The 12,737-nt window shown below is 38.8% G+C and overlaps 1 protein-coding gene across 1 annotated transcript in view; it reads left to right on the forward strand.

Moving 5' to 3' along the window:
- Window positions 1–10,672: 10,672 nt before the first annotated feature.
- The window catches only part of LOC100013732 (cytosolic beta-glucosidase), a 134,202-nt gene continuing 132,137 nt past the window's right edge, over window positions 10,673–12,737 (forward strand). The window contains exon 1 of the mRNA XM_007496658.3: window positions 10,673–10,940. Coding sequence (XP_007496720.1) covers window positions 10,850–10,940 — 91 coding nt within the window. The 5' untranslated portion in view covers window positions 10,673–10,849. The remainder of the gene's footprint in view (window positions 10,941–12,737) is intronic.

Raw genomic sequence — 12,737 nt, forward strand, 5'->3', positions numbered from 1 at the left:
GATGCGTGAATTTCTTTTGCATTATTTCCAACTTTTCCTCCCAGAAGGCTTCCATCTTTTTGGTCATTTCTGATTCAAATTCTTCATAGGTTTGTGGAGAGTTTCCATTTCCTTTGGAAGGTTTTGGAGCATTTTCTTTTATATTATCTTCTGTCTGCTCTGTATTTTGTATTTTGGCTCCATAGAATGTGTCCAAAGTCGCCCCTTTCTTCTTATTTTTCTTGGTATTTTGGGGCTTCTGTGGTTCTGTGGAGTTTGTCATCTCTGAATGTGGAGGATTAGTTTTTCTTGTCTCTTTCTGGTGTTCAGAGGCAGTCCTGGGCAGATAGTTCTATGGGCTTTCCCTGGGTTAAACTGAATATGCCTCACTGGAACTGGAATGGAAGGGTCGGACCACGAGGCCACACTCTCCCCCCGGCTCGCTTTCCGGAAGTTGCCTTCAGAATCGCTGGCCGTGAGGCTGTTTCGCAGGCCTGCGGGGGGATGGGCTGCCGCTTCCCCAAGCTCCGAGAGCACAGACTTTCACTGAGACTTGGATAGCAGGATCCAGCCCGTGAGGCTGTCTTGCCCGCCCTGAGGGTTGCTGTTGTTTTGACCAGCTCTCTGCAGCGGAAGCCCCAGGCAGTAACTTTCACCGGGACTGTAGAAGGCCCTGAGGGTTGTTGTTTCCGAGGACCCTGCTCTCTGAGCCGGCCGGGCTGCGGCTTCCGGGAGCCTTGGACTCTGCGCTCCTACCCCTGAGGTCCGAGTGATCTCGGGTTCTGGCTTTTAAGGGGAGCCGTACCTTTTGAACCGGGTCCAGGTCCAGGAGGAGGGTTCCCAGGGTCTGTGCTGTTGATCGTTTTGAATTTCGGCGCCTTAGGAGCTTATTGTTTGAGATTGGTCGGGAAGGGTTTTCCGGAGATCTGAGCTTTAGCTTTCTCTAAGCCGCCATCTTAACCGGAAGTCCCTGTTGTTTTTTTAATAAGAAGGGTTTGGAGGGAGCTGATGCTCTAAAAAGATTGAATTACTGCCTGTGCTCAATAAATAGAGATTATCTCTAAAAATTCAGAACTTTTATCTCTCATACGTACATACATACATACGCATGCACATTCTGTATTTGTATATAGTATGTATACGTCTAGATACATCTATGTGTGTATATGTGTGTAGATATATATTGTGTGTACATAAAGTCTAGATCCATGCAGGGACTGCTGCTACTGAAAACCCCTTCCCACACTGATCGGCTGTTGGTCTAATGAGTGTTCTCTCCTTATCCCAGGGTTCTTTTCTCTTCCTCTTTTTCTCCCTATCATCTTCCCTTTCTCCCTCTTCTCCCCTCCTCCAGTCCCTTATTTAGCACATTTATCTCCCTCCACTGACACACTTTCACCCTTTGGGCTTCCACTACTCTAGGAAAACACTTTAAGCTCATTAGACACTATAACAAATAAACCAAAGAATGCATTTTCCCCCTGGGCATTTTCTGTACTAAGCTCTTCTGCAGTGATGTAAATAAAATAAACCTTTTTATATTGTTTTATTTCTATTGCTTGAACATGTAACTCTTTAGAAATATAGTTTTCTGTAAACACAGGACCAGGGACGCAACTACTACTCAAGTGGTTCCTACATGCCAGTGTTTGTGTGGGGTGTGTGTGTGTGAGAGGACTTGGAGGAAGGTAAAAGATAGATTGGGGAGAGATATGAAAGGATGGAGCCTCACTCCTCATTAAAGGTCTGTTTTGTCACATATAAAGGACAAATGAAACTTTTAGAGGCATTTTCCATAGGGGAGTTCATTTCATAAAACTTTATTCTTCAGAGTTTCCTTGGCTTCAAGTATTCAAGGAAAATTCGATTGTAAATTATGTCAATTAAATAGCATGCTACAGTGGCCCTCTGCTTCTTTCTCATATTCATTTTTCCTTGAAGGTGACCAGCAGTTCTTAAAGGCTCTACCATCAGAGACAAGCTCTGGCAAGAAAAATGGCATGTAATGGCCCAGTGACATACTGTTCTTATGGTCAGAGGACCAGCTTACTTACATTTAGTGATGGACTTCTATTTACTTAGCTAGATTAATGTACCCACTGTGCCATTTGGTAGGACCTGCCAGAGTTACTTTTACTGCACCATCTAGGCAGGAGGAGAAATATGAATAAAATTTTAGGCAATCAAGGGATGATTTTATTTTGGTTGGGGGCCAGGGGGAGGTATCCCCAACTTCCTCTTAAGGCGTGGAGACATTGCAGTTTTCATAAATGAGATCAGTTACTTTTGAAATGTTAAGATGCAAATTATAGCAATACTTTGTAGATTACAACTTTTAGTTTGAAGTCCTGAATAAAGTGATCAATTTGATTGAATATTATTCTCAACCTTGCTGATTCCTTCTGACATCTGTACGAACTCCGTAGTCACCTTAGAGGCTAGAAAGCCAGGAAATTTAGTGTCCCCCTTGAATGCTAGGCTCAGGTCAGTTGATGTGGGAATCTGCTGCTAATTCTGAGTGGTAACCAGAGACATAATCCCATATCCAGGCACACTAAAGACCAGACCAAACAACCAAATTAAGAGAGGGAGAAAAAGGACTCAACTACATACACTTGAATTAAAAATCAATGTAGATGTTGTGGAGACAGCTGGGAATGTTTAGTTTAGAGAAGAGAAGGCTCAAGGGGGACAAGAGAGCCATTTTTAAATATATGAAAGGCTGTTACATGAGAAAAAAAAGATTAGCACGTTCTACTTGGCTACAAGGAACAGAACTAGATAGTTGAATGGAACTTGCAAAGGGGCTTAATATCAACAAGTGGCCCAGCAATTAGAAAGTGTAATGGGCTACTTCAAGAGGCAGAGGATTGCCCTTCCTTGGTGCAGAGGATGCTATGACTAGTTGTTGGCTATATCTTAGAGAAGATTCTTTTTTGTGGAATGGGTTGGACAAGCTGGCCACTGAAATCCCCTCTGACAAATTCTGTGAATTTATGACTTGTTCTGGGTGCCTGAACTGCATCTCTGCTCTTGAGCAGGATGGGTTCTGGAATTTAGTTTGTTATCTGGCATCTGAGGCACCTACCTAAAGAGAGTGGTAGATTCTTCCTGCAAACCTAAGAGGGTACTTAAAGGGATATAAAAAGAAAATCAGCCTTAGCCAAAGGAATGTTAGTGAATGAATGAATAAATAAAAGAATTTTAAAAGCATTTATTATCTGTTTATTCAATGTGTTATTTGCACAGCAAACAACTACAAAAGCTAGATGATTCTTCTTTCAGGGGGTTTGTATTCTAATAAGTGAAAATAATACCTATAGGAGAATAGGGGAAAGGGATGGGTATATTGGTTTGAGAAGTGATAGGGATGGGAGATAGAGCCCTGGGGAGCTGATTGACATGGTCTTTCCAGTAGCAAGGAGGGTATTGATTTGATTGTGATTCTAAGAGGAAGATGTAGAAATGACTAGGGGAAAAATTAGAAAGGGAGCAAATGGTTCAGATGATTACACACTGGAGGGCACTAAGGTAGACAGTGAAAGGGACTAATCTATTGGAACTGGGAAAACTATAAAACTGAAATGAATTACAAAATAATGGGGGGGGGCTTATATTACTAAAACATTGATGAATACTAGTAGAGAAATGTTACCAGGATGCCAAAGCTCAGAATATATTTTGACAACAAAAACTAAGGGAGGGGTTAATGACCTAAAGGCAAAGGAACTCAACTAGCACTTGTTCAGAGGTCCATGGGAATGACATGTCCTAAGTCCACAGAAATAGGAAGAGGGAGAGCTAGTATTCAGAGCTATCCTGAGGAATTTTACACTTTTCAGATGTAAAATCAAGATTGTGGTCAAAGAGACCACTAATCATCCCAGCATCCATCATGGTGCTGCCTTATAGTCATGCCACTCCTCTGCAAAGACTGAATTTGGTGTGGATGAACAAAGCTCTTTGGCTGGAGTGGCCTGGACCCTGTTTTGGAGGATGAATGTCCAGAAGCGCATCTTCTGGCTAGAAGGTAGTCCAGCTAGCACTTTTCTTCTTCATCCTTTCCCTCCTCTGGGCAAAGAATCACCAATAAGAAAAAAAGATGAGTATCACCATCCTAGGACAAAGTTATAGTGGCTCTGACCTGGCCATAGAACTGCTAAGATTTAAACCCTGGCCTTTTTACCCCAAACCCAGTTCTCTTTCTATTATAACAGTTTGCTTTCAACAACTCTGACAAATAGTTTTGAAAATTCATCTTTTGTGCAAAGCACTATTGGGTTTTGGGGATTAAATAATGGAAAGTAGCAATGTCACTGACCTAATGTAGTTTACATTTGCAGGGAGGAATACAACATATCCCTAATTAAGTATTATGTAAGGAAGAGTGAGTTAAGGGAAAGTAAAGACAAAAGTAGGTGTTCTAGGACAATTTGAGGAGGTACAGGACATTTTTTATTTGGAGAGATCAAGGGAATCTTCATGAACTATCCTGGAAGAGAGAGGAAGATTTTAACACATGGTGATGAGGAAATACATTCTGGCATGGAGGATGATCTATGTAAATTCAAGAAGGCAAAACTGGAGATCAGCCAGAGCCAGATTGTGGAGAACCTGAAATGCTAAACAAGCAAAGGGATTTGTGCTATCTTCTAAGAGTAAAAGGGAGCAGTTGAAAGTTTGGGGGCAAAGTCAAACTAATGGATTTGAGAAGACAGGGAAACCAGTTAGGAGGCTATCAAAATAGTCATGGGAAGGGGTAAGGAGAGCCTGAATGAGGTTAATGACATTGAGATGGTAAAAGATTTTAGAGAGACAGGGAAAAGGCTGAAATAATTTGGAGGTTTGTAGCCAAGATCACTGGGAAGGAGAAGAAATTATGTTCTCAGGTAAATCTGCCTTGATCTATCTCATGAGTCCTTTCATAAGGTGGCTGTGTAATCTTTAATCATAATTAAATACCTCTTGGATTAAAAGTAGAAGTCATCTTCAGAAGATTCTCCATGGAGTAGAGCGGTGGGTGATTCAAATCAGAGATACAGACAATAAATTTTAATCTGGACCTTATATTTCTTTTTACTGGGGGGCAAGAGAGGGGACTGTGGCTAGGAAATAGATAAAAGAGTTCACAACCTCAAGAAGTTCAAGTAGTCAAGAGTAGAAAACTAACTGCTGGTATGAATGAATTGTTTTTTAAAGTCACTTTAAACTTCTGAAGCCCTGAAAAAATTGCAATACTGCCATCTAGTGTCTCTCTTTGAAAACAATTTAACATTTATACATATATATTCATTCATTCATTCATTCATTCATTCATTCATTCATTCATTCATTCATTCATTCAACTAGGGACAATTATTTCCTATGCTCCTTTCTTCAAGGCTAAAAGTTTCCAGATTCAGTGGAAAAGTGTTCTGTGTTATAGCTTTCTATTTTTTCTGATATGTTGCTCTAAATTATTGTTGTTGTTATTGTTATTGTTACTATCACTCCTTTACTTTTTAAAAAAAATAGTTTTTTAACCTCCCTTTCTTCCTGATTTTTTTCCATTAGTTAAAAAAAAGAATCATAAAGTCATCAATGCTTGGATTTAGAAACAACCCTGCTGGCCTTTTAAATACAACCCTAACTCAAAAATGAATCCTTTAAAAATATTTATGGGGTTGGGGAAAGCTAACTAGCTCTGTGGATTAGAGCTAGGCTTGGAGACACGGATACTAGAATTAGGTCTGGCTTCAGACACTTGCTAGTTGTGAGATCCTGGGCAAGTTACTTAACCCCCATTGCCTAGGTCTTACCTCTCTTCTGCCTTGGAACAAATACACAGATAGTATTGATTCCAAGACAGAAGGTAAAGGTGTATATATATATAATCTGATATAATCTGACATATACATATACATATATATATATATATATATCAGTAACCAATATAATCCAGAGTCTTGTTGAAATACTTCCAATACTTTAGAATTTTCTACATTTAAAGAAGAAAATAGGGTTTTCTAATTATTAGAAAGTCTCTCCTTGTATTGATCCATATTATGTCTCCCTATAATTTCCAACAGAAAATTTGCTTCTAAATTTCAGTCTTTCTAATGTTATTGTTTTCAAGATAATTCACATTATTAAAATGGAGATTTGAACCCCAGACTTCAATCCCCAGAAGTCCTTGGCACTTCCCAGAATGTCCTATAATCTCACCTGAGATTCCCACCTGGGCCGAGAACAAAATTTGTATTTAAGCTGACTGTACCACCTACTTGGGTCTCTCTGCTTCTGCTTCTAAGCACACTCGTCTCTCTACCTAGCAGGCAAGATGTAGTGAGTAGGTTGCATGTGCTTTTCTTATTTTGCATTTCTTTATTTCTTAATTCTAATAATCTTTAATGATCCTCTAAAAAGATAATACTTTTAGTAGAGAAACTAATTTAACTGTTACAACATATATGTAGTGCTTTAAGCTTAACAAAATGTTTTCCTTATGTTTACCATGTGAGTCAGTACATGGATTTTTATTTCTATTTTACAGTTGGGGAAACTCAGGAATTTTTTCCCATTTGAATAAGTTTATTTAGTCAATTTAGAACATTATTTCTTGGTTACAATAATTACATTATTTCCTTCCCTCCCCTCCACCCACTCTTCCCACAGCCAATGTGCAATTTCATTGGGTATCATTACATGTGTCCTTGATCAGAACCTATTTCCATGTTGTTGTTTACACTAGGATGTTCTTTTAGAGTCTACATCCCCAACCACATCCCCTTGATCCATGTATTCAAGCAGTTGTTTTTCTTCAGTGTTTTTACTCCCACTGTGTTTCTTCTGGGTGTGGATAGTGGTTTTTCTCATGGATCCCTCCAAGTTGTTCAGGGTCATTGCGTTGCCACTAATGGAGAAGTCCATTACATTTGATTGTACCACAGTGTATCAGTCTCTGTGTACAATGTTTTCCTGGTTCTGCTCCTTTCGCTCTGCATCACTTCCTGGAGGTTGTTCCGGTTTCTATGGAAATCCTCCAATTTATTATTCCTTTTAGCACAATAGTATTCCATCACCAACATAAACCACAGTTTGCTCAGCCATTCCCCAATTGATGGGCATCCCCTCGTTTTCCAGTTTTTGGCCACCACAAAGAGTGCAGCTATGAATATTCTTGTACATGTCTTTTTCCTTATTATCTCTTTGGGGTACAAACCCAGCAGTGGTGTGGCTGGATCAAAGGGCAGACAGTCTTTTATTGCCCTTTGGGCATAGAAACTCAGGAATTTTAAGTGAGTTTACTATTGTCTGGTGGCTAGTCAGTGTCAGAATCCAATAAGCTTCAAACTCTAACCTAGATTTCTTGATTCTGATCAGGATGTGATATCTGATATCTGATTAATATCATATTCACACTAAGTCAGAGCTTCTTAACTTGGGGTCCATGGACCTCTTGAAGGAGTCTGTGAATAGATTTCAGGTAATCCATGGACTTGATTTATTGACTTTTCACTATTCTGGAGACATTCTTCTAAAATTTCTAGTATATCAGTCTAAAATATAATAGAGCTTTTTTCTTCTTAATGTTTAATTAATATTTAGGAGGAATTTTTTATGTCATTCTCACTTCCTAAAAATCCCCCTATTACAGGAAATCACTTGTGACAAAGAGAAATAGTTAGATAAAACAAAACAATCCATACATTTCATCTGACAGTATATAAAGCTTACAATATTTATAGTGCAGGTAGCTAGGGGGCACAGTGGACAGTGTTGGGTTTGGAGTCAGGTAGCCCTGACTTCAAATTAGACCTCAGATACTTCCTAGATAATGTGATGTTGGGCAAGTCACTTACCCTCAGTTTCCTCATCTATAAAATGAGTATGATAATAACACTTCCCCTGGTGTAATCAAATGAAATATCTATAAAGTGCTTTATAAAGTGCCCAACACATAGTAGATGTGTCTTTCTTCTGTTTCTCTTTCCTCTTCTCTTTTCTTCTCCTCTTCCTCCTTTCTATCAAGAAAATGGAAGTATATTTCATCAGTTCTCTGGAATCAAGATCGGTCATTAAATTAATATGAATTCTGATGTACTTGAATCCTATTGAATTTTATAATATTTTGGTAATTGTGTATACTTTTCTCCTGTTTTTTTTTCTTCTCACAATGCCTAGAATGTAATACAATATTCCTGAAGTGATATGATAAGCACAGAGTAGCTAACAGAGCTAGTACCTCCCTTAGTTTGGCCTCTCTGTTTCCATTACTCTATTTTTTTAGATTATGTTTTGTTAACAGCTGTTTCAGACTTGGACTTATATTAACATTGGGAGTATGGGGAGGAGTATCTAAACAAAGCATTTAGTCTCTCATTTTTTAGCAATTGTTCTCCCAGTTTTCACTCATTTTCTCCTTGCTGATTTCTAAAATTCTAAATCAGGATTACATTTAGCCTGTTAAATTTCATCTTGTTGGATTTTAGCCCATTGTTACAGCTATTTAGATAATTTTGAATCCTGATTCTGTCATTTAATGTATTAGTCATCCATATCTCTCCTAGCTGTAAGTTACCTGAATATTTGATAAGCACTTTAGGTCATGGCTTGGTAGCTCAGTGGATTGGGAGCCAGGCCTAGAGACAGGAGGTCCTAGGTTCAAATCTGGCCTCAGACACTTCCCAGCTGTGTGACCCTGGACAAGTCACTTAACCCCCATTGCCTAGCCCTCACCACTCTTCTGCCTTGGAGCCAATACACAGTATTGACTGCAAGATGGAAGGTAAGGGTTTTTATTTTAAAAAAAAATTGAAAAACAAACAACAGAATTAAGGTCAGAGTCCTGTGATCTAAAACTGAGGGCAATGTAGTACATTGGAAAATATATTCAATCATCAGTATAGCATTAGTACTCAAGGTGCAATATACTTGAAGTCACAAGATCTAGATTTGAGATTGAGCTGTAACATTTACTAGTTATGTGATTTGGGGCATCAATATAATAATTAACCAGTATTCTTCAAGAAGTATTATTTTTAACCAGCTACTTATCCATCTGTATTAATAGCTCAGTCTTCATTTCTACATTTGGACCTCAAGAATATTATTAAATATTTTGTCAAATAATTTGTTGAAGTCTAAGTATATTATAGTTTTGCAGTTTCCTTGAATTATTAGCCTAGAAATCCTATTTTAAAAAAAGGAAATGAGATTAATTTGTCAGTGAATATATTCTGGCTCTTTTCTAGCATATATAACTAGAGGGAATCTAATGATTATTTAGGTCAGGTATTCTTAATCTAGGGGACTCAATTTAAAGAGGTTAATAAATTAGGATGGGAAAAATAATATCTATTTTAATATAATTGGTTTCCTTTGTGATCCTGTGTACCATCCTATTTTATGCACTTAAAAATATGATTCTGAGAATTGATCCATGAGCACAAGAATTTAAGAACTATTGATCTAGTCCTGTGTTGGCAAACCTATGGCATGCATGCCGGCGGGAGATGCTTTCCTCACCCTCTCCACTGTGTCTGAGGACATTTCTCATATGACCCACTCCTCTACCCAGCAGCCCAATGGGAGTGCTTCCTCCCTCCCCTATCTGGGGTAACATGGAGGCGGGGCTCACATGTGGTGTGAGGGTTGCAATTTGGGCACTCATTCTCTAAAAGGTTTGCCATCTAGTCCAATCTCCTTCCTTTACAGATAAGAAAATCAGGATCCTGGTGGGCTTAATTACTGGCAAAATTAGGCATGGGACCTAGATCTCTTGTTTCACACATGCAGATTTAGTATTTGTTTCCTAAATCATAATTCTCACTTTATCCTTTACCCTGCTACCCTTTCCTATGATGATTTATATCCCTAAAGTCCTAAAGCAATTGGCATATGCTTATGAAAATTCTCACCTTGGGGTGAAAACTTCTCCAGGTTTGTCTCCTGTACCCTATAGCCATATTTGAACTATAGTCACTTTAATCATTGTAGAGGAAGTTGGTGGCCCCTGTGAATAGAGCTGTGAGCCTGGAATCAAGAACACATGCTCTCAAATTTGATCTCATACACTGAACTGGCTATTGGGCAAGTCACTTAACTGCTATTTGCCTCAATCTCTTCGAGTCTGGAATGGGGGAGAATAACAGTACCTACTTTGCAGACTTAGCACATGCTCCCCAGCCACATCCTTCTGGGAGGACTAATTCTTCATGGTTCAAAGTGCTGGAAAAAGCCATAGTCACTTTCCAGGGATTTCCAGAGAATTTCAAGTAAAGTAGCAGCCAAGCAGAGATCTCAAGAAAGTGCCCCAAGGCAGACAGGCAAACAGAATGGGAATGAAGGGAGAGTCTAGTGTAGAGTAGCCACTATATAAATGCTTCTTCCTTCTCTTCCTTCTCTCCCTCTATATTCTGCTCTGCTCTCTACTCTCTAACCTACTTTAAACCAAAAAAAGTAAAAACCTTTCAACATATTTTTGAAAGTTGTTTAAAGAGAAAAAAAAAGAGTGTTTATCAGCTTGAAACCTGTTTTATACTCTGCCCTGAGGGTTAACAAACTCAGACTTTAAATTAAGATCAACATAGTAAAAGTCCCAATAAGGACAAGTACACCACAGAAAATGTCCTCCACTTTGACTGAAGTGAGGACTAAGATGTTACTCAGCCTGATCACATTCTGGTCAAAAGACAAGCAATTACATAACTTCTTTCCCTGCTGACTGTGCAGGGAACTCTTATCAGGACTCTAGCCAAGTCTACTTTGACCTTTTAATCTCTCTTCATTTCTATTCTCTGTTTGCCCGTGTGCCTTGTGGTACTTTCTTGTGATCCCTGCTTGGCTGTTACTTTACTTGAAGTTTTCTGGAAATCCCTGGACAGTGACAATGGCTTTTTCCAGCACTTTGAACCATGAAGAATTGACCTTCCCAGAAGGATTTTGCTGGGGAGCAGCCACAGCAGCGTATCAAATAGAAGGTAGAAGACATTCCAAGAGAATTTGAGATCAAAGGGATGGGAGGATTGGTGGCAAGAGAGATTTGTGTGGCTTTAATTTTGTGTCATTGTAGTCTTAAATCTTATTGTTATCTTTTGCTTATACGTTATTTTAATTTCCAAATATATCCCTCTCTCCACAGCTCAATAAGCCATACCTGAAGTAGAATTAAAAAAGAAAGGGGGCTAAAGGGTAGTTGAGCAAAACTACCCGACCCAATGACTAAGTCTAAAGGTAGATGCAAAGTTCCACAGTCATCTCCAGATGAGGAGAGGCACTATTTTTTTTAATCTCTTTTTCAGAGATAAATTATTGTCGTTTCCAATTACATTGTGGTGGTAGTCATCATGTATGTTGTTTTCTTGTTTCTCATTCCTTCAGCCTGTATCAGTTCACATACAGTTTCCCATATGTTGCTCTAAATTCTTCATATTCATCTTTTCTGATGGTGCAGTAATATTCCATCACTTTTACTTAGCACCACTTGTTTGGTCATTGTTTAGTATAGTAGATGGGTACCTACTTTGGTTACAGTTCTTTGCTTCTACCATAAAAGCTGCTCTAAGTATTTTGTGCATTAGAGACTGTTCATACTGTCTTTACTCTCCTTTGGGTACATGCCTAGTAATAGGACATCTGGTTCAAAGACCATTTTCTTAGCACAGAGGAAACGTTTTGGAGAGAGAGAAAGTTAACTTGGAAGCCAGGAGATATGGGTTCAAAGTCCAACCTCTGGGACATAGTATTTAGCTATACTCCCAAGTTTATTAAGTACTTCCTGTATGGCAACCCTGTATGGTAGTGTTCCCGTCATTTCTCTAATATTCTCTCTTGCACAGAAAATTGCAGAGAAGATGCTGACTTGCATTAGTAAAGAGAGAGCTTAGCTTCTTCACCCAGGAGTTAGCAATGGCTATCATCATCTATCATTTTTAGTATAATTCTAAATTCTTTTCCAGAACATTGGAACCAATTTACAGCTCCAACAGCAGTATATTAGCAGGTCTGTCTTTCTACAACCTCTCAAGCATTGACTCTTACTATGTTTTGTCATCTTTATGTACTTTCAATTAAAAAAATATTTGCCCTTCTCATGAAAAAGCATATTCTCTTAATTTTGTCTTGGCCTCTTTGGGTAGGGAAGAACTAACAATATTAAAAACAGGCATGATAGCTGACCCCCTCTTGCCTCTACCAGAGAGAAACATCATGTTATGATTGCAAAATGGACAGAGAATCAGAGCTGTTAAAAATGACTTAGTCAAACCCTCCAGTTCTTCTGATTTTGGATATAGGACTATTTCTATTCTACCTTAGAACATCTGGCTTTAGGATGCATTGGTTTTATAATGATGAATCATTTAATTTCTCTTCGCATTTGTAAGATTAGAAATAATAGTCATCATACTGCCTCTCTTACTAGATTGTTCTGAGGAAAGTACTTTTTTGAATTTAAATTGCCATATAAATGTTTGCTTGGATGAAGGAAGATGATTTAAGGGCAACTAGGAGGCTTAGGGATAGAGCGCCAGACCTGGAATCAAGAGGACCTGGCTCAAATGTGGCCTTAGAAATACCCTAGTTGTATGACCCTGTGCAAATCACTCAAACCCAATTTCCTAGCTCTTACTGTTCTTCTGCCTTGGAACTAATTCTTGTATAGATTTTGGAGTTTTTGAGAGAAAGAGAGACAGAAACAAAGAGAGTGAGACAGAAGTAGAGAGAGACAGAGACAGAGAGACAGAGACAGAGAGACAGAGAGAGACAGAGACAGAGAC

The sequence above is a fragment of the Monodelphis domestica genome, chromosome 6 (assembly GCF_027887165.1).
Source record: "Monodelphis domestica isolate mMonDom1 chromosome 6, mMonDom1.pri, whole genome shotgun sequence".
NCBI lineage: Eukaryota > Metazoa > Chordata > Mammalia > Didelphimorphia > Didelphidae > Monodelphis > Monodelphis domestica.